Source organism: Physeter macrocephalus, chromosome 4, assembly GCF_002837175.3.
Source record: "Physeter macrocephalus isolate SW-GA chromosome 4, ASM283717v5, whole genome shotgun sequence".
Classification (NCBI taxonomy): Eukaryota; Metazoa; Chordata; class Mammalia; order Artiodactyla; family Physeteridae; genus Physeter; species Physeter macrocephalus.
The window spans coordinates 146508569-146535247 of NC_041217.1; the positions used below are offsets into that span (position 1 = coordinate 146508569).

The window sequence follows — 26679 nt, forward strand, 5'->3', positions numbered from 1 at the left end:
GAGCATGGGCTCTAGGCACGCAGGCTTCAGTAGTTGTGGCATGAGGGCTCAGTAGTTGTGGCTTACGAGCTCTAGAGCGCAGGCTCAGTAGTTGTGGCGCATGGGCTTAGTTGCTCCGCGGCATGTGGAATCTTTCCGGACCAGGGCTCGAACCTGTGTCCCTGCCTTGGCAGGCGGATTCTTAACCACTGTGCCACCAGGGAATCCCCAGCAATTTGATTTTAGTTGCACGCCTAAGGTGAGAGTATACTACCAACTTAAGGCAGTATCTAAGTTGATACAACCCCACCCATTTGCCTGGAACAAGTGCAGTTTTCTAAGTTTTGAGTTTCTAAAACATTCTAAGGAAGGAGAAAAGTCTGATGAAAGGAAATGATACCACCTTCCAGGTCCCAGCTGTCCATCTGTCCAGTCCTTGCTTATACCAATGAAGATAAAGGACTCCTCACAACTAGGTCTCAGCTGGTCACCAGATTCCACCTGCCAGTCTTAGTGCTTCTTTAGTAACAGTGCAGCTGACTACAAATGGCCCTGCCACACCCAGGGGCCCTACAAACACCTACCCAAAGCTATTTTCTGTGTAGTACTCACAAACCAATGGCCAGGGTCCCTCGGGGACAGTACTGCTGTTTGGAACACCAGAACCATTCTAATGTGAGGTAGCCGGGGACTCACTGCTCTAGGCCTTATTGGCTCTGAGAGCACAGCCTGATTTTGTTCCATTTGCAAACTTTTTCTTATAATAGGCTCCCATACCCCTCATCCATGACAGAAGAGCTATAGGAGTATGTGTATGCATGTGCATGTGTGTGCATATGTATGTGTTGAGGGTGCAGAATGAAATAACAGCTATTCTTGGGCAGGTACAAAACTTCTATAATACCTCCCTAGAAGACTTTAAATCAGCTCTTGGACAGAAGTTATATTAGATGATTTATAGTTCCCATATCAATGATCAAACAGTACTATTTATATAAGCCTTGTCACATGATGTCCTGTGCTACTTGGCCCTGAGGTGTCTGCCTTGTAGTATGGCCAACTTCCTCTAAAAGCAACTCTTTTCTAACCTGGTCACACAGCAATTTGGACAGCAAGAGAATACTACAGAGACCAGCTGACGACAAAGAGGAACTGGCAGGATGGCAGAAACTCAATCACACAGAAAGAAAATGGGTCAGTACATTATGGCTTTCAAAACCTACACTCAAGTGACTAAAAATCACAGAACTCCTGCTGGAGGCCATGGGAGAGAACACTAAGACACAGGCTCCCACATTGCCTTGACTGCTCTCACTCCTATAGGGCAAGAACCTCTTAAGTGTCCTCATGCCATCTACTTCTGCAACACACATTCAGGACCTGAAGCCAAGAGTGAAGGTTCTCAAGATGTATGTGTTGCCAGACTCAGCAATGAAAGGTACCCACTGTGAGCCGAGATTGGCTTTCTAAGGACTAGCTGTACATAGTAATAAGTTGTATCCTCTGTGATTGAATGTTGAATTTATAAGAGATCTCCATCATTCTCAAGCACATTAATGACTGGTTTCTTAACACAGTTTTCTTGGTAATGGAAGACAGTGTCTCAAAGAGTAGTGCATGTAAAGCCTTCGTACCTTAGATGTGAGGTCCCGATGGAAAATGCCTTTGAAGTGAAGGTAGCTGAGGCCCACTGCTATGTCATAAGCCAGTTTCACCCTCACAGTCCAGGGCAAATGCAGGTTACTGTCTAGCAATTGTTCCAGGTTTCCAGAGTTGATATACTGCAAAACAGAAGGAAAACCCAGCTACCATTTGTCAGGAATGCTTAGGGTGGTGGTGAAACAACTAGAGAGTAAACACCTAGAAGATAGAGACTGTATTTTTTTTTTGAAGTTACTGAGGGCTTATTCTGCATCCAGGCACGTATGGTACGTGCTGCACCTTCCTTTGAGAAGATCACAATCTATTAAGGGATATAGACAAACAATATAATGTAGTAAATGCTAAAAGATGGCTTTGTACAGGTACGACAGCACTGTGCAGCACAGAGGATAAAGTTACTAACTCAGTCTAGGCATGTCAGAGAAAGCTGGACAAAGGAAATAAAGGAGTCCAAAGGATGACCTGGGGGAGCAGGAAAGAAAGTCCACACAGAGGGAGCCGCATATGTAAAGTTATAGGTAAAGAGCATGGTGTATTCAGGAAACTAATTTACTCAATATGGCCAGAGTGCATGACAGGAGAGGCAGGTGAGGCTGATATGCTTTGCTAAGGTATATGGACTTTATCCTGTCTATAAGGAACAAAAGAAGCCTTTTAAGCAAAAGAGCAACATGTTCATATTTGTTTTTTAAAGAAAAGATTATTTTAGCAATGGTATGATAGATGGATTAGAGTGGAGAATACGGAGAAGGGAAAATAGGTTAGGAGAGCATTGCGAAAATCCTGGTGAAAGAAGAATGCCTGAGTTAAGGCAATAGTGGAGGCACTGGAATAGAGCAAAATTCAAGATTTATATGGCAAAGTCAAAAAAAACTTGATGAATGCTGGATGAGGGGATAAGGGCAATGAAAAGCTCCTATGTTGATCGCAGGCTACTGGTCCCTGGGTGTCATTATTAAATATCCAGAATACAGGGAGAGGAGCAGGTTTTTAGAAGAGGCAATGTTAAAAGATAGTGAGTTCAAGTAGGACATGTTGGATTTAAGGGCATGTGGAAATGTCCTATACAGAGTCAGTTTGAAGTTTAGGAGCAAAGTCTGGGCTACAGACTAACATTTAGGAGGCAATGACATTGAGCTGAAGTAGTCACTGAGGCTAAGGAATGTACAGAACTGCCCAGGGGTTAACATGTAAGGTGGGAAATTACCAGAATCCCAAGCAACTGCAGCATTTAAAGGAGCAGGCAGAGGAAGAAGAAGCAAGCAAGAATGTCACCACAGAAGCCAAAGGAGGAAAACATTCCAAAGAGGAAATGACCAATAGTATCAAATGCTATAGATCAAGTAAGATGAGCCTGAAAAGTGTCTACTGAATTTGCAACTGAGAAGTCACTGGCAACCATGGCCAGAGCAGTTACAGTAAAGTGGTTAAGACCAGAGTAAGATCAAAGTGAATTGAGGAGTGAGTAAGAGATAAGGCTAAGGGGAAACGACACGAAGATGTACTCTTTCAAGAAATTTGGCTGTCTGTCATTCCTACATACCCATGAAGAGCTGCTTTGCCCTTTTTTTTTAAGAGCAAATAAACCTATTTATATAGAGATAATAAATAATAATAACAAAAATAGCAGCAGCAGCTGCAGCTAATATTTATTTACTTGGTACTTGCTTTGTGCCAGGCACTACTCTGAGAACTTTCCATTAATTACATCATTTAATCTTCATATAACCCTAAGGTAAGTGTACTATTATTCTCATTTTATAAAAGGCATTTAGAGGTTAAGCAGCTTGCTCAAGGTTACCCAATTATTAAGCAGCAGAGCCAGGGTTCAAACTCAGGCAGTCTGGTTCCAGAGTTCATGCTCTACCCCTACATTACATTGGAGAGCCATGGTGTCTGGGTACAGAGAGCCTCATGCAGAACAGGAGCTCAAAATTTTTTGCCAATTAAATTCATGAATTTATTCAAACCTTACATGATGTATTATCTCCCTCCTCTTTCCAAGGGAGAAAAAGGGGCAAATTCCTCTAAGCCTAAAATTAAGCTCTTAATACCTTTTTGGAGTGGGGGTGATATTGAATTTACAAAAGACTAGGGAACCTAATGGGATAGAAGGCAAGAAATCTGAATTTTAGGGACCTCCCTGGTGGCTCAGTGGATAAGACTCCACGCTCCCAACACAGGGGGCCCGGGTTCTATCCCTGGTCAAGGAACTAGATCCCACGTGCCTGCCGCAACTAAGAGTTTGCATGCCACAGCTAAGGAGCCCGTGAGCTGCAACTAAGGAGCCCTGGAGCCACAACTAAGGAGCCCACATGCTGCAACTAAGGAGCCTGCAAGCCACAACTGAGGAGCCCTGGAGCCACAACTAAGGAGCCCGCCTGCCACAATTAAGACCCAGTGCAACCAAATAAATAAATAAATAAATGTATGTATGTATGTGTGTGTATATACACACACACACACACACATTTTTAAATCTGAATTTTAGTCCAAGTCTGCCTCAACAGCCATTTTACTTTGGACAAATCAACTAATAAGGCTACCCTTCAGTTTTCCCACATAAAAAGTAGGTATGATAATCCATGATCCATATAACTCACAATGTTATTATAAGAATAGAATACAAATACATGAAAGTGCTAAGAAAAAAATATAAGTTCCATAAAATGAGATTTTCTGATGTGATAACATAAGCACCAAAAAGAACCAGTTGGGGGCAGCACGATGCAGCACTTCAGATCCTTGGATGAAGTGGATCAGGTTTGGCAAAGCAGAGAGAATGGCTAAAAATACGCTAAACTTCTCAAAAGGGAAACTTGTTGATCTGCTTCATCTTGCTTGATAATCCAGCTTTGGAAATCTCAAAATGAGGCATAACGACAGCATTAGCATAGTGCCCTCGTCTCTTCACTCTAGTTGAATCTGTTCACAGTTTACGTCTGAGGTGCTCATTTGCTAAAAAGAAACTGAACTTGCAAATTCCAAGCTATATGGGGGCAATGAAGCTGACAGCTAAACATGCAGACAAATTTCTTTAGCTCTGAGAGTGAAAAAGATATGAAGATGTGGTGGTTCACTTCTTTGGCGTGGTGACAGTGTGACATGGAAGGCCTGACTTTGGGAGCCACTCAGGCTTCCTACTGAGGGCCGGGCAGAAAAGACTGGTGAAAAGCCTGTACGTGCATTCTCTGTGGGCCATGCTAAGCCAGGACTCTTGATTCTGGTTCAGAGAAACACATGTTTATTACTCTGTCCAGTCATGTCTCTGAAAGCCTGAGAAATCCACAGACCAAGCCACAGGGTGGAGAGCAGAGGAGAGAGGTGAGACAAGGTGAGGAACCACACTGGCTAGTAGGCTCTGACTTTTCCTGGCAAGACGGAAAAAGCACAAACCAGATCCAGAGAGGGAAACCAAATGGAATTTATTGTTACAACCCACTTCTCTTGCCTGCCTTCGGTGAATACTTTGGTGGAGCTGATAAGCCTCTGGGCCCTCAGAAACCACAACTTCTCAATGTCACAAGATCTTTGCATGTATGAGCAAAGGAAGTTTGAGATCTGCCAAGAAGGAAGATTTCTAAGTTGCTACACTGTGTGCCCATTAGTCAGAACGTCCACTTCCCTATGAGCAACTCCCTGTGCAGACTCAGCTGGTGTGTTCTCTGAACAAATCCCTCTGTGGGAAGCAGAGGCAAGAACAACTGTTCCAGCACATTCAGCTTTCCGGGTTGGGGATAACAGCTGCTTTGCTTTCATTTTCTTCCAGACCACTCCCTTGGGAGCTCTACAAAACAACCTAAGGCACCGGCAACACATTTAAATACATACTAGAGAGAGAAGATTTTACAATTTTTATTGTTGTTCTTTTAAACTTTGAAGTTCAGAAAACTATAATATCAGCCAATCAAATGTGTTATAGGTACTTCAATACCTCTAAGTGACTGTTCCCCAACTTTACCTACACCAAAACCTCTCCTCTTCATGGTCTAATAAAATGTTAGCATTTCTGCCATTTCATTTGTGTTTGATACTTGATTTCATTAAAGACTCTTTTCTTAGAAAGCACTCAGTAAACAAATGTGTGTTTAGTGACTAAACAATATTACTATGTATGTATGAAATCATATGCCAACACCCTAGAAAATCATCAAAGGGACGGGTAAGTCGACACTTAATTCTCCACTCAGGAATATCAATTCAGGGAATTCCCTTGCTGTCCAGGAGCACTTTCATTGCCATGGGCCCAGGTTCAATTCCTGGTCGCCGGGGAACTAAGATCCCACAAGCTTCACGGTGTGGCCAAAAAAAAAGGAATATCAATTCAGGTTATTTCTACAAAGATTTATTGAGCGCTCCTCCCATTCCTGTCACCCCCATATGAGAGTAAGAACCTGTCCATTTACATCAACATTATATCTCCCAGTGATTGGAAGAGTCCCATCCACATAGTAAATGTAGGTATGTAAACACTCAGTTTACACCTTAAAGAAGTTCAATGAAAGACACATAGGTAAGTAAATAATGCTAATAACCCTTTAGCAGAGGTAAATACTTGGGTATGAAAGTAGATACTGAGGAGTTTAGAAAGTTTCAGAGAAAAAGTAACACCTGAGTTGGATCCTAAAAAGATAGTTAAGAGTTGTCTAGGCTGAGAGTATGGTTCTTCCCACATACACCCTATAGGCTCTGATGGTACCACTCAGACACAGACAGACACATAAACATGCCCATACAAAGAATATTCTGGAGCAGGACTAGGCAATACTTACCTCTCCCTGAAGTAACATTCACTACACCCAGGGCTCCTGTTCTCAATTCTTGCTGATTCTAATCATAACCTCACCCAATCATAACCAGTCAGAAGAACTAGGCAAATGGTTACCTTTTTTTAAAAAAAAAACTTTGAATTATCAATGTACTGATATCTGCAATCAAACAAACATCTATGAACAGTGGTTCAAAGACATATTCAGAGAGGTTCTGAAGAAAACATCAACTGTAAGAATTATTATACCTTTCTGAAGAATCTACCCAAATAGCCTAGAGCTAGGGCACTTACCCAAGGCAGATAAATGTGCTGCCATCCAACTAACAGAGATCATTTGCTGCCACTTAATTAGCACAGTTGTCCTGAGGTAGACCCATTCATCTCTCTATCCATCCACCTACACAAACACTGAAAACCTACTACGTAAAAACATAAAACTAAGTGGGGCCAGTCCCTGCCCTTAGTTCACAGGCTAGTTTAGTCGAGTTCACAGTCCAGTAGAGATGACATATAATCAACTAACAATTTTTTTTTCATACAGGACAATGATCAGACATGCTTCACAGAAATATCATTCTAACAGTAATGTAAAAACTGTACGGAAAGGTCAAGAATTGAGGCTGGGAGAACAGTTAGGAGGCTTCTGGAATCATCCAGGTGAGAAGTAACAAATGCCTGAGAAAGACAATGGCAGCAAGAATGGAAAGGAGGCTAATATCTGGAGACATCTCAGAGGTAGAACCAATATGATTTGGTATTTAATCAAAAGCAGGGAATAATTAAAAGAGATACGGTATACAAAGTATGTCTAGCACAGTGCTTAGCTCACAGTACACAACTCATTCTCCCCGCTATCAATATCTAATCATCATCATCCCTCCCCTAGGTTACACCATTAGCTTTCTAACTAGTCTTCTTTTCCCCTTCTTACATCTGGAACAGACTTAGCTCTCATTCCAATCCATTTTCCTTAATACAGCAAAGATTAACCTTCTAAAATGCCAACCTGAAGCCACTCCCTTGTTAAAATTATTCACTGATGCCCTATTACTCTTAGGATAAAATCCACAATCCTTAGCATGGCATACAAAGTCTTTCACTCCTGCTTATAAGGGTCTGACCCCTGCTTACTTGCACGTTTGTGCACATTGCTGGTCCCTTTACCTGGAATACCTTCCCCCACATAGGCCTGGCTAATCACCCATTGAGGATTCAGTTCTGTTTCCTGGAAGCCCATATGTAGGGTTGGGAGTAAAAGAGACATTCTATGCAAAAGGAACACAAAGATAAAGTGCAGAGATTACTAGTTATTCCTTTTTGTTTTTCTTTTCCTGCATAAAGTATAAGTAGGGGAGAAGGGATAAAACTAAAAAGTAAAGCTGGGCAGTACATTATGTGGTGAAGCCCACATACTGCAGAGTTAGACTGCCTAGGATTGAATCACCTCTGACTAGTTGTGTGACCCTGGGTTGGTTATTCTTTAACATTCATCTATAAAATGGGAATAATAATAGAACCTAATCCATAGAATTATGAAGATTTAATGAACTGATGTGTAAAATGCTTAGAACAATGTCAAATGAAGTTCTCAATATGTTAGTTGTTATTATTGCTATTATTATTATATTTATTGTTAGTGTAGAAGTTCTGGAACACCAAGATGAAACATCTATAGCTAATTTAGCAGATCATGGGGACCACTAAAGGTTTATAGGTAAAGGTATAATATAATCTATTGTGTGTTGAACTATGTCTCCCAAAAAGATAGGCTCAATTCCTAACCCCTGGTACCTGTGAATGTGACCTTATTTGAAAATAAGGTCTTTGCAGATGTAATCAAGTAAGATGAGGTCCTATTGGAGTAAGGTGGATCCTTAATCCAATATCTTAACAAAAAGAGGAGAGGAGATACAGACATACAAGGAGAATGTCATGTATCGATGGAGGCAAAGATTTGAGTGATGCATCCGTAAGCCAAGGAACACCAAGAGAAACTAGGAAGAAGCAAGGCAGGATCTTCCCCTAGAGCCTTCAGAGAAAGCAAGACCCTGCCAACACTTTGATTTCAGACTTCTAGCTTTCAGAACTATAAGGGAATAAATTTCTGTCTTTATAAGCCACTCACATTGTGGTGCTTTGTTATGGCAGCCCTAGGAAACTAATACATGACCAAAACTACATTTCAGAAAGCTCATGGTGGTAGCAGGATAGAGGAGGAGCTAGAAGGAGGTTTGAAGGGTATTGCATCAGTCTAGATGAGAGACAACCAAACGCCTGACTTAGAATGCTATCATAGGCATGAAAAAGTGGGCTAGGGTTAGAATAAGCAGAGGTAGAATCTAAAGGATTTAGCAACGGAATGGTAGATATGAGAACTGAGGAAAAAGAGTCAAAGGCAACTCAGAGATTCCAAATAGATGTGTTGAGAGAAACAACGGGACGAGATCCTACAATCTTATATACCAAAAGTAAGTCAGAAGCCCATCAGAAACCAGCAACAATGTCAAATAGTCAAATCAGTGGCTTGTCAAACCTTTTCTCTGGATGGGCCCCGACCTAGTTTTCACTGAAGCCCAACAATGCCATTGTGCTGGCCACTGTATATTTGTTGGTTGGCTCCAAACACAAAGGCTAGCAGACATCCCATCCTGCTGGCTTGGTTTAAAGAAGAAAAGAAAGCTTTGTTACTGCCCTGGGTAATTCCGGGACAGGCATCCCAAGAGCGCCCTGTGGGAGGCTCATGCTCCAAAGGAGCCTCCTGTTCTCAGCTCGAGGTTCCACAGCCACTACAAGTGCACATCCACACATCTGCCAAGGCCTGAGTTTGCCACGGTTCAGCCTCCACTCCAGGAGGTCCACCGGGACCTGCCTGACTCAGTCAGTAGTAATGAACTGATTCAAAGAGAAAGGGAACCCAAAATGTGTTTCAGAATATTTAAATGTTTCACTCTCTCTGCCTTCATATATGTTTACTGCCCAGAATACTCTTCTTCCCCTTCACAGCTTTGCTAATTCTTATTCATCCTTCTAAACCCAGCTTGAGTCTCTTATTTTGGAAAGCATTTCCTGATACCCCATCCCATACTTTGTGCTACTTTGGCTCCCTGTATGTATTTCTACTATTGCTTATCATATTGTACTATAACCTTGATGGCAGGGACCAGATCTTTCTCAACTTTGTAAGCCCAATATCCAGTGACACAAACAACAAATTGTTGAATTAACAAATGAATGATTAAGTACATTTAAATAAATAGAGGCAGATTTTAAGTTCCCTCTTTTATTTGAAGCCCTCCCAATTCTGTCATTAATGTAACTTAAGATCAAAAAGAGAAATGTGCTTTTAGAGGAATTTTCTGATAAATATCATGCAAACCAAACATTTAATAATGCTTACTATATGGCAGATACTATGGCAGCAATGAATTTAAAGCAAAATACAAAACAGTGTTTTGGGCTTCCCTGGTGGCACAGTGGTTGAGAGTCCGCCTGCCGATGCAGGGGACACGGGTTCGTGCCCCGGTCTGGGAAGATCCCACATGCCGCAGAGCGGCTGGGCCCGTGAGCCATGGCCACTGAGCCTGCACGTCCGGAGCCTGTGCTCCGCAACGGGAGAGGCCACAACAGTGAGAGGCCCGCGTACCGCAAAAAAAAACAAAAATCAAAAAACAGTGTGTTTGGCCACTCAGTAATATGAAATTCTGAGGATCCTTTGACACCCTGTCAGCAGATTCCTTAAAATGGTCAGAATCACATGGACTTAAAAAATAAATCTAAGATCTCCTTTTGAGAATTATAGAGGGTATTTCTTTTATCAGTAGCTGAAAGCCAAGTAGAAGAGGCCATAAAGATATCGCCCCCTCTTTCCTCACACTTCCCACAGACACTTAGTATAACCCATTCACCACTTTTAAGAACATGTTTGTTTAACACACCTGAAGTAGTAAGAGTGTTTTTCTATGCACGTAAACTACTATAAACAACAAAATGACTGTTTACCCACAAGATTCAAAAAAGTATGACTGGGACATCCCTGGTGGTCCAGTGGTTAAGAATCCACCTTACAATGCAGGGGACACAGGTTCAATCCCTGGTCGGGGAACTAAGATCCCACATGCTGAAGGACAACTAAGCCCTCGTGCCACAACTACTGAGCCCATGTGCCACAACTAGACAGCCCATGCACCACAACTAAAGACCCTGCATACCACAATGAAAGACCCCGCATACTGCAACGAAGATCCTGTGTGCCCCAACTAAGACCCAACACAGACAAAAACAAACAAAAAAGGAACGACTAAGCTTTTCCCACAGATTTTTAATTCTTACAGCAAACATCTCATAATCAAAATCAAATTTGTTTAAATAAACATTAAAAGATAAATCTGTAGAATAAATCTTCTCAAAGAAATGAACTAAGATAACAATAAGACTATTTTCTTTGCCCCATAAAGCTCTACTAGCAATCGATGGTTTCAGACATGATTTATGATCAGCCCAGGGCTCCTGATTACTCCATCCAGTTTGCTTTCCTATCCCCAAATCCATAATATCTCTACCAGCAACATGGCTATTAAGGTCATGTTTAAAAGCATTCTTCCTTCCAGCTTGCTACCCCACATCTACTACAACCCCACATCCTCCAGCTTCAGACAGGAACCTCTGACATTCACCTGGTGATTGGGCTCAGAGTGAACAAAGCAATCTATTAAGGAAGACAACACATCCTGCCTCCCCTTAGCAGATCTCAGGAGTAAGGGCTTGACAGTGGACAAAATGAAAATGGAAACCAAAAGAGGTTAAGTTTCTAATTAAGGTGATTTATATCAAAGGAGACTCTGTCCTCAAATGAGCAAATCATTTCTTCTACCTCTTCTACCCATATCAACACACTACTTGGCCTCTGGGTAAGGAAGAAGTCAAGCAAAAGTTAGAGGCAACTATAAGCTCAAATGGTATCTTCTCATGGCAAACGGTAGGTAGGGGGGAAGAAAGGGAGGAAAGGTTTCCAATTTGCTATGTGGAAGACAACTTCCCAACCCAATAGTCACTCTAAGTACAGGCAGAAATCTCCTCTGAAGGCTAAGGGTCAGAGAGGTAACTAATTACCCGCAAGTTCACAAAAATTCACAAAGACTAGTTGGAGTTATCAAAGGAAGGGGTGGGAACAGAGGACTCAGCCAGTTCTGGTTCTACTGCAGAGAAAACAGACTTGAGGTCTGGTGTATATATAAGTATCTACAGCTGTAAGGAAAAAGAGAGAGCCTTTTCTTTGGTTTCAGACCATCTCAAGTGTCAGAATGATGTGCCCTCTGTAATTCCCTGGCGGTACAGTGGTTAGGACTCTGCGCTACCACTGCAGGGGGCATGGGTTCGATTCCTGGTTGGGGAACTAAGATACTGCATGGCCAAAAAAAAAAAAAAAAGAGAGAGAGAATAAATGAGAAAAATCAGATGATTAATCTTGAGTGAAGTTAAGTCTAGATTTATTTTACCAACATGTTCCAAATTATCATTCCTCTATCAGCCACTGGACTCTCTAGGAAGCAGCTAATGTTGGTCTAAGGCCAACTCTTAATTCAAACAAAGCAGCAGATCTGGATATCCTGTCACTCAGAAGCGTTCTAGGGATGCTAAATTCTAAAACATTTTTCTAAATGACTAAAAGCAGAGAATGACCATAACACTGAATTCTAAACCCTTTCCAAATAAATTCAGAAAGTCCTAACACACAATTAACTTCACTTCTTGAGTTCACTGAGAAGAGGTTCAATGCCATTCCTAGATCAGTGTCTAGCAGAATAAGCCCCAATAAATACTAAATGAATTAATGAACAAATTAAGTGTCCCTAACTATCTATTTACATATAGAAATCCCTTCTACACTCTCCATGAATCAGCTCTCATCAGCTACCTCAGTCTTTAGACCTTAGACCAGAAAGCTCTTGTCCAAGGAAGGGCTTTAAGATGTAGTGATGTGTTATCCCTGAAAAGCTCAAAGACTGAGTCTGGTCTTCTGTAGCAAAGAGACTATGCCGATTACAGTGTTATGTTAAAAAAAAAAAAAAAATCCCAGGTAATACACACACAGCTGAGGAAGTTCTCCAGCAGCACTCTCCAACTTTTCCACATCTCAGTAAATGAAACAACCACCCACCTAGAAAATGGGCATCATTTGATTCCTCACTCTTCTTTCTTACCTAAGTCACAAGAGCTTGTCTTTCTATTTCTAAAACAGATCTTTAAAAATCTTCACAGATACCACCGCAGTTCAAGCTACCCAAATCTCTCATATAACCTATAAGTTTCTCCTCACTGGTCTCCTTGCCCTCACTTCTGTCCCTCTACAGTCAATTCTCCAGAGCAGCCAAAGTGCTATTTTAAAATGCAAATTGTATCCTACTACTCTCCTGTCTAAAATCCTTCAACTGCTTCCTGCTGTATTTAAAACAAAATTCAAAATCCTCACCATGGCCTATAAGGCCCTGTATGATCCAGCCTCTTTCTCTCTCTCAAATTTTTAATCTTCTTCTCCCTAATCTTCATGAATATCTCCTTTTCTTTTAGGTATTCTCAGAAAAGTATTTCTTTTTTTTTTTTTTTTTTTTTTGTGGTATGCAGGCCTCTCACTGTTGTGGCCTCTCCCATTGCGGAGCACAGGCTCTGGACGCGCAGGCTCAGCAGCCATGGCTCACAGGCCCAGCCGCTCCACGGCATGTGGGATCTTCCCGGACCGGGGCACGAACCCGTGGTCCCCTGAATCAGCAGGCGGACTCTCAACCACTGCGCCACCAGGGAAGCCCTCAGAAAAGTATTTCTATGACCTTATGTACAGGATAAGCTAGTCAGTATCAACATATATACATTGTCCTTACTTATTTCATGGATGGATCAACAGTTTTTTCAAAGGTACATACTCATGAGGAAAATAATGCCCAAGGGTATGGAATAACAATATAATATGATGGGATAGACCTGAAAGGCAGTCCATTCTAAGCCCCACATCATACAACTGAAGTCCTTCTATAACATCCTTGCCAAGGGGGCAAAGTAACCCATATTAGCTTTATGAAGAGAATAGTTAAGGAAGAGAATAATCATACTAAACACAACTGTCCTCCTTAACTGTGGTGCCCTCTAACCAATACTCCAACTTTCCAACATGTAAGAATGTGGTCTTTAGCTTCCTGAGCTTAATATAACGGCAGTGCCTCAGGAAGCCTGCTACTTCCTCCACCAACCCCAAGCTCTTCAATGACCTGTTACCAATTTGTTGCTAGTGGTAAACAAAACAGAACATGGTCCCAGTCCTACTGGAACTGATATATGAGAGAGACAATAAACAAACATTCAAATAAATGAAGAACTATATGTTATGAGATGTGCTACAATGAAAAAGGAAAGAGTGCTATCAAAGAGAATAATAATCTAAGTAACGATCTAGATGGAAGGAGATCATTGGAAAAAGCCACTATAGTAAAGTGAAAATTTAAACTAAGACTTGAAAATTGAGTTAAGTAGATAAAAATGGAAAAAGAGCTTTTCAGTTATTATTTAATCTAATTCTTAGCTTCTTTTTATATAAAATAGCAATCATAATAGCTATATCTCACAGGGTTGTCATAAGATGAAAAAAAGAAAATGCATGCAAAACTTTACATTCCAGATATATTAGCTATTTCTCTAACAAGCATGTATGATTTTATAATCAGAAAAAAGTTATTTTTTTAAAAAAGTGTCCCTGATACTGCCAAGTACAATAAATTATTGGTTAAAAAAATGAAATATTTTCTCATACAAACACCTTAGTTGACTTAAAGACTTATCAGGTAAGTAACATGTCTGTTGTTTTACTTGTAAATTAGAGCTCGGTTCTGTTCCTTCTGGGTGTACCAGAAACGTATGTTTGATTGACTAGCTAATCTGGGTAGAAAAGAAATTGTTGAGCAAATTAGTTACAGAGGAAAAGGTTGACTATGCAAGAGGCCTTACAATTGAACAACGTAAGAGGCCATTTAGAAATGACTCCACTCATGAGGCAAGAGTTCCAGCCATTCATACAGGTACTAAAATGCATTGGAAAATTTAACTAAACTTCACTTTTTAGATGACATAAAATGTTTGTTTGCTTCCTTTCTCCCTATTCAATCATTCAGCCAATGTCTATAAAAGAGTGTCCTAAACACAAGGTACTGCTGGGAGATTAGGAGCATACAGATAAGAGACACTATCCCTGCCATTATATAATAGCCAGCAACTGGTTTTACATAGCACTTTCACAGTTACCTCATTTGAACTTTGCAAGATCTTGAAACATTCTGTCATCCTTTTCTTTTTTTCTTTTAATAAATTTATTTATTTTTATTTATTTATTATTATTTTTTGGCTGTGTTGGGTCTTTGTTGCTGCGCGCAGGCTTTCTCTAGTTGCGTTGAGCGGGGGCTACTCTTCATGGCGGTGCACGGGCTTCTCTCGTTGCCGAGCACAGGCTCTAGAGCGCGCAGGCTTCAGTAGTTGTGGTGCATGGGCTTAGATGCTCCACGGCAGGTGGGATGTTCGCGGAGCAGGGCTCGAACCCATTTCCCCTGCATTGGCGGGCAGATTCCTAACCACTGCGCCACCAGGGAAGCCCTGTCATCTTTTCTTATGAATGAGGAAATCAAGCCCAGAGATTTAAATAACTTGTCTATGGTTATTCAACTAGTAATGGTGGAACCTGGATTTGTACCCAAGTCTTTTGACCCTGAAGCCTGGGTTCCTCCTCTATTCTAGGAGCTTACACTTGTGCAGGGAAACTAAAGCAAAAATAACTTTAATATACGGCAAAATATTTAATAAGAGGTGCCAAAAAAAACTGTAAGAGAAGGTCAATGGAGGGAAATATTTTGACTACATAAGGGAGAGGTAGGGAGGTTTAGCAGTGGCAGAGAAAGAATCAGGAAAGGTTTTATGGAGGAATAAGTGGACTTTGAGCCAAGTCTTGAAGGGAGGGAAGATTTCTATAGGATACGGGCAAAGAGTGTATTCTGGGCTGAATAAATAATATGAATAAAGAGGCAGGAAAACACACAGTGTTTAGTAAACACATTAAACCCAGTTTGCCTGAGTTATAGAGTACTTGTTAAAGAAGAGGAGAACTAGAAGAAAAAAGGCAGGATGATGCTAGAGCACAGAGGACCGAATATCAGGCTAAGAGTTAATCCTGAGTTCCATGTTTTAACACTAGCTGTGCATCAAAATAACTTACGGCGCTTTATTAATTTATTTTTAATTCTTTTTTTAAAAAATTTAATTTATTTATTTATTTATTTATTTTTGGCTGCTTTGGGTCTTCATTGCTGCATCGGGCTTTCTCTAGTTGCGGCGAGCAGGGGCTACTCTTCATTGTGGTGCACGAGCTTCTCATTGTGGTGGCTTCTCTTGTTGCGGAGCATGGGCTCTAGGTGCCTGGGCCTCAGTAATTGTGGCACATGGGCCTAGCTGCTCCGCAGCATGTGGGATCTTCCCGGACCAGGTCTCGAACCTGTGTCCCCTGCGTTGGCAGGCGGATTCTTAACCACTGCACCACCAGGGAAGCCCTATTAATTTATTTTTAAAAACAGATGCCTGGGCCTCACCCAAGACTTTAACTCAGTAGGCCTTTTGTGAGGTCCTGGCATCTGCACTTTCTAAAAAGCTCCTAAGCAATTCTGGTAAGCAACTAAGGTTACAAAACTATACTGTAATCAGCGAGGAAATCACTGAATGCTTTTGAGCCAGAAAATGCCACTGATTATTCATTTATTCATTCAATCAACAAATATGATAAGGGATTTCCCTGGTGGTCCAATGGTTAAGACTTTGTGCTCCCAGTGCAGGGGGCCCAGGCTCAATCCCTGGTCGGGGAACTAGATCCTGCATGCCACAACTAGAGATCCCACATGCTGCAATAAAGATTCCCACGTGCCACAACTAAACCTGGCACAACCCAAATAAATAAATTAATTAATTAATTAAAAATTTTTTAAAGATGGTATTAAAAAAAATATATGATAAGCAGCTATCATTGTCAGGCACTATACAGGACCCAGTGGATGTCAATGCAAACAAAACAGTCCTTGCCCTCAAGGAATTTATAAACTACATACACAAGCAAACAGTGAATTAAAGTCAATGATAAATACTATTGTTTATGGGAGCATGTAGGAGGGGTACCTAACTAATCTTGGGAGATTAGAAAAGGCTTCCCAGAGATAGTAATATCTAAGCTGAGTCCTGAAGGTTAAATAGGAGTTGGCCAGACCATTGGGAGATGGAAGGATTGTGTCCTAGGCAGAGGGAAGAGCTGGTGCAGAGACCCGAAGGTGGAAAGGGTCACATCCCATTTGTGGAACTGAAAGAGAAAGAGGTTCAGTACAGCTGTAGTGCACAACTGAGACAAGAACCAACAGGTCAGAGAAGAATGAGCAGTGAGGCCACAGAGATAATGAGCACCAGGATTAGATGTTTTGACTTTAACCTGAGGGCAATGAGGAGCCATAGAAGGGTTTATGCAAGGAAAAACAAAATTAGATTTGTATTAAACACTGTGGTGTTGGCAAAAAGACAGACATATAGACTAATGGAATAGAATAGAAAGCCCAGAAATACACCCTCATGTATCAAAGGGAAAGGATAGTCTCTGCAACAAATTAGAGATGGAGAAATGTAAATGAAAACCACAGTGAGATACCACCTCACACACATTAGAATGCAACTATTAGAAAAAAAAAGAAAACCCAGGAAATAGCAAGCGTTGACGAGGATGTGGAGAAATTAGAACCCTTGTGCACTATTGGTGGGACTGTAAAAAGGTATAATAGCTATGGAAAACAGTATGGTGATTCCTCAAAAAAATTAAAAATAGAACTATTATATCATTCAGCAATTCCACTTCTGGGTATATATGCAAAAAAACTGAAAACAGGGTCTCAGAGAGACATATGCACACCTATGTTCAAAGCAGTATCATTCACAATAGTCAAGAGGTAAAAGCAACCCAAATGTCCATCGACAGATGAATAGATAAGTAAAATATAGTACGTATATACTTACAATGGAATATTATTCAGGCTTAAAAAGGATGGAAATCCTGTCACATGTTACAATATGGATGAACCTTTAGGACACTAAGCTAAGAAAAATGAGCCAGTCACAAAAAGACAAATACTGTGTGATTCCACTTTTCTGAGGTACCTAGAGCTGTCAGAATCATTGAAACAGAAAATGGAATAGTTGTTACCAGGGACTGGAGGAAGGGGGAAATGGGGAGTTGTTTAATAGTATAGAGTTTCAATTTTGCAAGATGAAGATACAGAAATCTGTTGCACAACAATAAAAACATATTTAATACTAACTATTGAATTGTACACTTAAAAATTGCTAAGATAGTTTAAAAAGAGATCTGTACTTTAAAAGGACCACTCTGGCTCGTAATATGGACAGTATGGATTTAAGGTGAGGAACAAAACTGACTGGGAGACTAGTTTAGAAGGTTGTGGCGAAAGAGATGGCAATGGCAGAAGGAACTGGCCTAAGGTAAATGCATTCAGGGTAGTAAGAGGTAAAATGGTCAGGTCATGGTGACTGATAAGATGTAGAAAATGGGAGAGGTCAGGAATGAAGGAAAAGAGAACTATCATTTGTAGAAAAGCTAAGCACTCAACTTTTACAAGTTAGTAATTCATTTAATAAACATGTATGAAGTAGCTACTTGTGCCAAGTACTACAGAAGGCTTTAGACAACTTTTCTGCCCCTTCACAGAACAACTTCTCCTTTTTGAAGTTCACCTAAACTGGCCGTTGACACATAGTGTCTGCTTGATAATTATTTGTTGAGTAGGAAATAGACACAAGCAATTACTATGAGAAGGTGAAATGAGCTAAAATGAGCATGTTGAGGAAGGAAAAGCTTATGATTCACTTTGGAAATCACTGATCTAAGAATTTACTATATAAGCAAGCAATGGTGACCATGATAATAAGAAAAGACCAACATAAGGAGCAAGTAAACATAGAAGGTACAGACAGTAATTAGGTATCAGGTGTAGGAATGCTGAAATGCCCTTGAATAGTAGGAATGTGTGAGAGGTATACTGGGAGACCACCCTCCCTCCATTGTCCTACTTGCTACAGAATCCAAAGTAGGAAAAGCTGTCAAGAGCCAACACAGACCCAATTCCTATGAATGATGCCACTTACCAAGTTAAGAAAAACATACTTGTCAAAACTTCTGTTAGAAACAGGTTTAGCCGAAACTCACAAAGAGATCTATGAATTCAAATGCCACACTAGTTTCACATTCATGGGGAGGATTAAGAGAAACATTAGCTAGAAATCTCATAAACCATTTTCTAAATCCTTCTCTGTCCTATCACTATCAACACTGTGAAAAGATTCATCAAATGGCTGGCCTAAACGACCTTGAAAGAGGCAGATGTCTTTGTGGATAACAGTTTAACTGCTGGAAGCTAAAGTTTTGGGAAGCAGTTTTCATTCATTCATCCAACTAATTTTTTTTTTTTTTTTTTGCGGTACGCAGGCCTCTCACTGCTGTGGCCTCTCCCACTGCGGAGCACAGGCTCCGGACGCGCAGGCCCAGCAGCCATGGCCCACGGGCCCAGCCGCTCCGCGGCACGCGGGATCCTCCTGGACCGGGGCACGAACCCGCGCCCCCTGCATCGGCAGGCGGACTCCCAACCACTGTGCCACCAGAGAAGCCCCACCCAACTAATATTAATTGCATGCCTTTATGTGCCAGTTACTGAAGATTCAGCAGTGAACAAAATAGCCAGGATCAAGGAGCTTAAAGTCGAGTAAACTGGATTACAGTCAGGTGGAACTTGACTCAATCCCAGCTCCACTACTTAGCTAAGAGACCTCAGATAAATTAATTTCTCTCTGAGCCTCAGATTTCTCACCTGTAAAATGGGGAAAATAGCATATATTCCATGGGATTGTATGCTAATTTATCCCCACCCCCACTGCCAAGGGGAGAGGCGTAGCAGGACCTGGCACACTGAAATAAGAAAAACAACTTAATGATTTTCATTATTATTACTCGGGAAGTAATACAGCAGTTGAAAAACGCCTCCTTCTAAATCAATGAAATATTTTCTAGTGAAAAAGCTGATAAACAGAAACAGGAATGTGCACAAGGAAGGTATCATTCAGAGTACTCCCTGGAATCCCAATGCTCTATGAAGTTATCTCCACTTGGAGATAACCTGAACTTGAACAGGTTCAAACTCAACCTGTTCAAAACTGACCTCTTGATCATTTCTCATCTTGTACCTCCTGTAGTCTTCCCCATCTCCATTAACAGCAACTCTATCCTTCAGATGCTCAGGCCAAAAACCTTGGTTATCCTTGAGTTATTTCATCTTCTCAAACCTCTCACCGAATGCATCAGGAAAGTCTGTTTTCTCTACTTTCAAAATAGATTCAGAATCACAAGGTCCACTGCTACCACTCTGGTCCAAGTTACCATCATCTCTCACTTTTTTTGGCATAGTCTCTATTTATTGCATGGACTCTGTTGCAATAGTCTCTCTTAACTAGTCTTCCTGCTTTCAACCTTGCCTCCTTTTCAGTCTATTCACCACACAGTAGCCAGGGTGATTCTGTTAAAAGGTAAGTCACATCATGTCAACTCTACTCAAAAACCTCCAAAGACTTCTCAATTCACCCTGAGTAAAAGCTGAAACTCTTACAATGGTCTGTAAGACACTATGTGCTCTGGCCCATGTTTCCTCTCTGACCTTCATCTACTACTATTCTGTTTTACTCTCTCTGCTGCAGCCACATCCCCGTCTTTGGAGTTCTTTGACCACATTCAGCACCAGGCATTTCTGCCTCTATGTCTTCGCACTTAACTGTTCCCACTGCCTAGAGCACTCTTTCCCCAGATATCCACATAGCTAGCTCCATTACCTCCTTAATTTTTGTCCCTTCTGTGATACTTCCCCTATCCACATATTCAAAATTGCAAACCCCACAGCACATAACACCATGTATATTACAATTGTTTTCCTGTTTAATCTAACTCCTCTGCCCACCCCCTGCTCATTACAATGTAATTTCCATGAGGGTAGACATCATTACTTGTTCATTATTATATTCCCAGTACCTGGAATAGTGCTGGACACATAGTGAGAGCCAGTAAATTTTTTTTTTTTTTGAATGACTAAATGAGCTAGAGGCAAGCTAGCAAGTCAGGGGAAAACTTCTTTAAGAATAAAGTAAGCTAAATGAACTCTTCTATTATTTGTGGGTTAAACTGCCAACCGCAAATTCTTATTTCTCAAATGTCTTAGGGAGTTACTAAAAATAAGGGCAGAAAACATGTACCACAATTTATTTAGAGATTTTTTTATTACTAAATGACCAAACCAAAAAGTTAAACAAAAGCTACTTTTTTCAAAAGTAAAGAAGATGCCAACATGTATTAATAGGAATGCTTTAGCTATTTTTACAAGTATAAATGAAATAAACTTCTAATTGTGAAAGGACTTGAGATGTAACATTTCACACTATTTTTGACTTCTGGCTCTTTCCACTGGAGTTAATTCAGCTTTCTTATATATACTACGGGCCCAGCCACACAGGGCATTATACAGACCCTATTTAAGAGACTGAGTTCCACTAGAGGGATTTGACATAACTTGGAAAGTGGAAGGGAGAAGACAGACAAGGGCATCCTAGGTCCTGGAAGGCATATCTAAGGCCAGCATGTGTAGAAGACAGCAAAAAGACCTACCCAACTAAAGGGAACGATTTGAATTCTGAAATCTGATTAGAGAGAGTCTAGAATGCTAAACATAAGTTTTTAAACAGAAGCATCACATTATCAAAGTATGCATAATGAAGATTACTCATGTAGTAGCATATCAAAGTGAAGCAAAGACATATTAGGGACAGGAAAAGCAGCCACATGCTTGAAAGATAGGGTATGGGTATGCTGCCAAAGTTAACCCAAGACAGGCACCAGACAACTTTGCATTTGGCTCAAGGTAAATAAGGCCAGGAGAATACTCTGTACTGGGTCACACAAAAGCAAGAAAAGCAGCAGGCAAAACTAATGGCAATATCACTGCACACCAAGAAACTGGAATCGGGGTCTGGCTGCTCATTTTTATAAATAATGCATGAGTTTGGTCACTGAACCCACAGAGTTTCCTTTCATTGTAAGCTCTCTGATTATATAAGGCTTCTTACAAGTCTGACAGAAACCGACTCAGAAACAACACATATCAACCCACATAAACAAGGAGTTTCCAAAGTAACTCTTCTTTAAGAAAGAAGGTGTAGAGTTGGAGTGGAAATGGTGAGTGAGAAGAGGATGAGGGCTATGTGAATTAAAAAATTCTCTTCAGCTACCTGCAGGGCTGACCATTCCCTCATGAGGGAAGAGCATTTCTTTCAGTACCAAGTATCTACCTGGCTGAGGTGACTTCGCTGTAAAGAGGCCAAGCAATTGCTCTGTTTATAGCTAAGTGGTTCTCATTGCCACAGTGGAAAAAAGAATAGTTTCTCCATGGCAGAAATGGCAAGAAAGACCCCAAAACATCCTACCCGTCAAGGAATTATTTTGCTGACTCCCTGGACCAGAGTATTGTCACTTGAGGCCCCTGCCCCATAACCTTATACCCTATTCATCCCCCAAATTCCCAATCTTCTAGGCACTAAGAGGTTCTGCACAATGAGGTTCCCCAAACTGTTTGATTATGAGGATATTTCTCTCTTTGTGCTTTTCTTAACAAACTAAAATACAAGAATAAAAACAAAACAACAACAAAAACAAAGCACAAAAAAACATTATGAGATGTCGTATAATCTGTCTGGAAGCATCTCTCTCTCCTCTCTTTCTTTGACAGCCCCCCCCATCTTGAATATAGAAGAGAAAACAAATAGCATGTAAGTTGGTGGCAGCCACTTTTTGATTATGAATGACAGCCAACCTTAGAGTGAAGCTGACAATGTAAGCACAGAACAAAGAGATGGAAAGAGGTGGGGGGGGGTCTCTGGATAACATCGATTTAGCCATTGAATTAAACCAACCCCTAACCTAATAAATTGCTGGAATTCCAGTTTACATGTCCTTTTGTTGTTTAAGGCCATTTAACTATTTTCTGTTACTTGTACCCAAATACAATCTAATATATCCAGTAACCAGAAAACAGCTTTCCCAAATAACCCAAAATATACAAATTTAGTCAGAATTGAATTCTACAAATACTACACATGCTACAAACACAAGAACCTGTGCTCAGCACTATGGGGAATACATATGTGAATTAAGGACATCATGTTGTAATGGAAACAGTATAGGCTTTGAAGTCAGATGAACCTGGATCTAAATCCTACTTTGGGGAAATCATTTAATTTCTCTAAGCCTTAGTTTTTTCATCTATAAAACGGAGTAAAAAGGACTGTAGAATTGTGAGAATTATAGCTAATATATAAAACACCAAGCATAGCACTTAGCCCATAGTGGGTGTTTAGTAACTGGTAGTTATGATTTTTAAAATGAGAGCAAGTCTTTACCCTCAAGTAGGGTAGAAAAGACAAATAATTATGATGTGCTGACTGGGATATTTATAGGGTATGGGAAATTGCAAACAAAGGTTCCAATTCTTCACCCCTTACTGAATCAATGTCCTTTGACATGTAACTTTGCAGTATGCTCCCAGTGTGGACTCGGGCATGTGACTTGCTTTGTCCAACAGGATGTTGGCCAAGCAAACTTGAACATAAGCAGAATCATGAAAAGCACTTATGCAAATGGGCTGGCATACTCTTGCTATTCTGATTTCATCTTAAAAAGGACATGTCCAGGTTAGCCCACTGGTCCCAGAAGAGAATGAGAAACAGCTGGAGCAAAGTGCCCCACAAAGCCCAGCCTAGAGCAGACCACCAGCTGACCTGCAGATGCATGAGTGAGCACAAGTGAGAGCAGCAGAACTGCCCAACTGGGCCCAGCTCAGCTTAGCTGAACCTGCAGAGGTATCAGAAATAAATGTTTATTATTGCATGGTATTGTGGTTGGATATTATACAGCAATAGCTAACTGACCATACGGTTATATTTTCTGTCTTTAAAAACCAAAGATTTTGGGCTTCCCTGGTGGCGCAGTGGTTGAGAGTCCACCTGCCGATGCAGGGGACACAAGTTCGTGCCCCGGTCCGGGAAGATCCCACATGCCGCGGAACGGCTAGGCCCGTGAGCCATGGCCGCTGAGCCTGTGCATCCGGAGCCTGTGCTCCGCAACGGGAGAGGCCACAACAGTGAGAGGCCCGCGTACCGCAAAAAAAAAAAAGAAAAAAAAAAAACAAAGATTTCCACTTCCTTGATATTTGTGACCAAATGAAAGATAAGGTTAGGTCTTCTGAGTCAAAGACACACTTTTAGATTCTTAATTCAACTTATTAAACTCAAAAGGTTCTATGCTTTTTTTTTTTTAAGGAACATTTATTTATTTTATTATTTTAGGGGGGCTGCGGTTGGGTCCTTGTTGCTGCACTGGCTTTCTCTAGTTGTGGTGAGCAGGGACTACTCTTTGTTGCAGCGCACGGGCTTCTCATTGTGGTGGCTTCTTGTTGCGAAGCATGGGCTCTAGGCATGTGGGGTTCAGTAGTTGTGGCACACAGCCTCAGTAGTTGTGACACACAGGCTTAGTTGCTCCGCAGCATGTGGTATCTCCCCAGACCAGGGATCAAACCCGTGTCCCCTGCGTTGGCAGGTGGATTCTTAGCCACTGCGTCACCAGGTAAGTCCCTCTACCTGATCTTTTATCAACTTCTTTCTCTTTAACAAATACTCATTTGCTTAAAAACTTAGAAGTCTATCCTTACTATAGGTAGTTTAAAAAAACACACCTTAATGTCTTACTGTTCCAAGTTCAATTAATGTCTACAATTACAATGAAGACTTGTGGAAATGGTTGAAGCCCAGAAAAGTCTATATCACCATTGTATATGAGAAATATTCTTCTTAATAATATCAATACTTTATAGGCATTAATAAGAGTTATGCTTGTCTACTGTAATTATTAGTAAACTATTTTAAGAGCAATAAGGAATGGTGCTCACATTACTGTGGAGGGCAGGCATTCTGCCAACCAAGAAATATTTACTAAATATCATCCAGTTCCAAGCAGTATGCTTAATGTTATTAGTAATTTATTTTTATGATCCTTAGTGAAACCAATAGCTGTGCTGTCAAGTCAAATTATAAGGCAATTAAACCTAGGAGTCTCCAGAAATCTATAGCATGATGGCCTTTGCTGATCCCCTTCTGAAAACAAGCAAGAACATTTGGATATTTGGGCTTCATGGCCTTCAGCTTATTAACATCATAATAAAGGTCGTTAATATGATAAACTATATCAATATCTCATTAATGATACTGGAAATATACTCACAAAGCACTTACTGTATGTTGTATATGGCTATAAACAAGCTAACAAGCAACAGAGAATATTATTTAAGTGCAACATGGCCAAAAGAATCTTGCATTATGATCATACATTTCTGCCATTTCTACTACACCCACTTTTATTTATTTATTTATTTATCTTGTGGTACGCGGGCCTCTCACTGCTGTGGCCTCTCCCGTTGCGGAGCACAGACTCCGGAAGCACAGGTCCAGCGGCCATGGCTCACGGGCCCAGCCGCTCCGCTGCACATGGGATCCTCCCAGACCGGGGCACGAACCCGTGTCCCCTGCATTGGCAGGCGGACTCACAACCACTGCGGCACCAGGGAAGCCCCAACTACACCCACTTTTAAACTTGAGACATGATCACAGATTTCAAAGCATGTTCTTCTTTGTCAGTAAAACCAACACACAAGCCCTTCCAATGAACTCACATTTCAGAAAACAGTGATATAAACAGAGAGTGCAACAAATACTTTTACAAGTGTTTATTAGTGCCAGAGCTTTGGTGGACAGAAGGCTTGAGAGGAGAGAGTTTTGTCTTTGAGGAATTTATAGACTTACTTCTGAGAAAAGAAATACACAGAAAATGTTTCTTGATCCAGGACGCTGGTTATGGGTGTGTTCATCTGTGAAAACCTAGTGAGATGCACACTTTTCATGTGTGCTTTTCTGTTATGTTATACTTTGTAAAATTTTTTTAAAATCTAGTGACATTAACAGCAGTACAGAACTAAGTACCAAATGAAAAATACTGACAATTCAAGGAGTTCAGGAGGGACTAGTCACTGTTAATAAAAGCTGTAATAGTGAAAATGTATTAAGCAATCACTACATGCCAGGTACTGTGTTAAATAAGCGTTTTACATTTCATCCTCACAATATCACTGCGAGGTCATGATCTAACCAACAGTTATTTGCCACAATTACATAATTACTCCTTCCTCCTTGAAACCCCTTCCTTTCCATTCCAGGCCAACACACTACTGGATTTTCTTCCTATCTCCCTAGCTACTCTTCGATCTGCCTTTTACCCCAGACTTTTAAAATTCGGGGCTTCCCTGGTGGCGCAGTGGTTGAGGGTCTGCCTGCCGATGCAGGGGACGCGGGTTCGAGCCCTGGTCTGAGAGGATCCCACATGCCGTGGACTCAACTGGGCCCGTGAGCCACAACTACTGAGCCTGCGCGTCTGGAGCCTATGCTCCGCAACGGGAGGCCGCGATAGTGAGAGGCCCGCGCACTACGATAAAGAGTGGCCCTCGCTCGCCGCAACTGGAGAAAGCCCTCACACAGAAACGAAGACCCAACACAGCCAAAAATAAATAAATAAATTTAAAATATATATATACAAAAAAATAAAATTCAACTACTTTAGGGCCCAGCTATAGTCCTCTTCCCTATCTAGATTCCCTGGGATAGGTACTACTCTCATTATTCCCGTTTTACAAGTGAAAACATTGCAGCACAGGGAGATTCAAACCTAGGCAATCAATACTGCAGAGCCCATGCTCTTCACTACCTCACTAACCAGCTTTCTTTGGTCTTCCATACAAGAGGCAGGACATAGCTACACACACTTCACATTCCGGTATCCTCAGTAATTGAGAAAAAAGACATAGGGTAAGGCACATGGGACCCTCCTTGATAAGATATTAATGATTAATACCAGGTACCAAGCCAGCAGGAAACCAATGCTCTTGCAAATTCTGTTAAACAATTTTCCTTCCTAAATTTCTTCACTTTGTATTTTGGTACTGCTCAAGAAGAAATGTGTAAACATTCTAGAACATAGATTCTCAAATCTAGATGCTCAT

The 26679-nt window shown here is 41.0% G+C and overlaps 1 protein-coding gene across 1 annotated transcript in view; it reads right to left on the reverse strand.

Annotated features, from left to right (window-relative positions):
- Positions 1 to 930: 930 nt before the first annotated feature.
- The window catches only part of LOC114486235 (dual specificity testis-specific protein kinase 2-like), a 97727-nt gene continuing 71978 nt past the window's right edge, over positions 931 to 26679 (reverse strand). Inside the window, exon 4 of the mRNA XM_028489428.1 lies at positions 931 to 1760. Coding sequence (XP_028345229.1) covers positions 1548 to 1760 — 213 coding nt within the window. The 3' untranslated portion in view covers positions 931 to 1547. The remainder of the gene's footprint in view (positions 1761 to 26679) is intronic.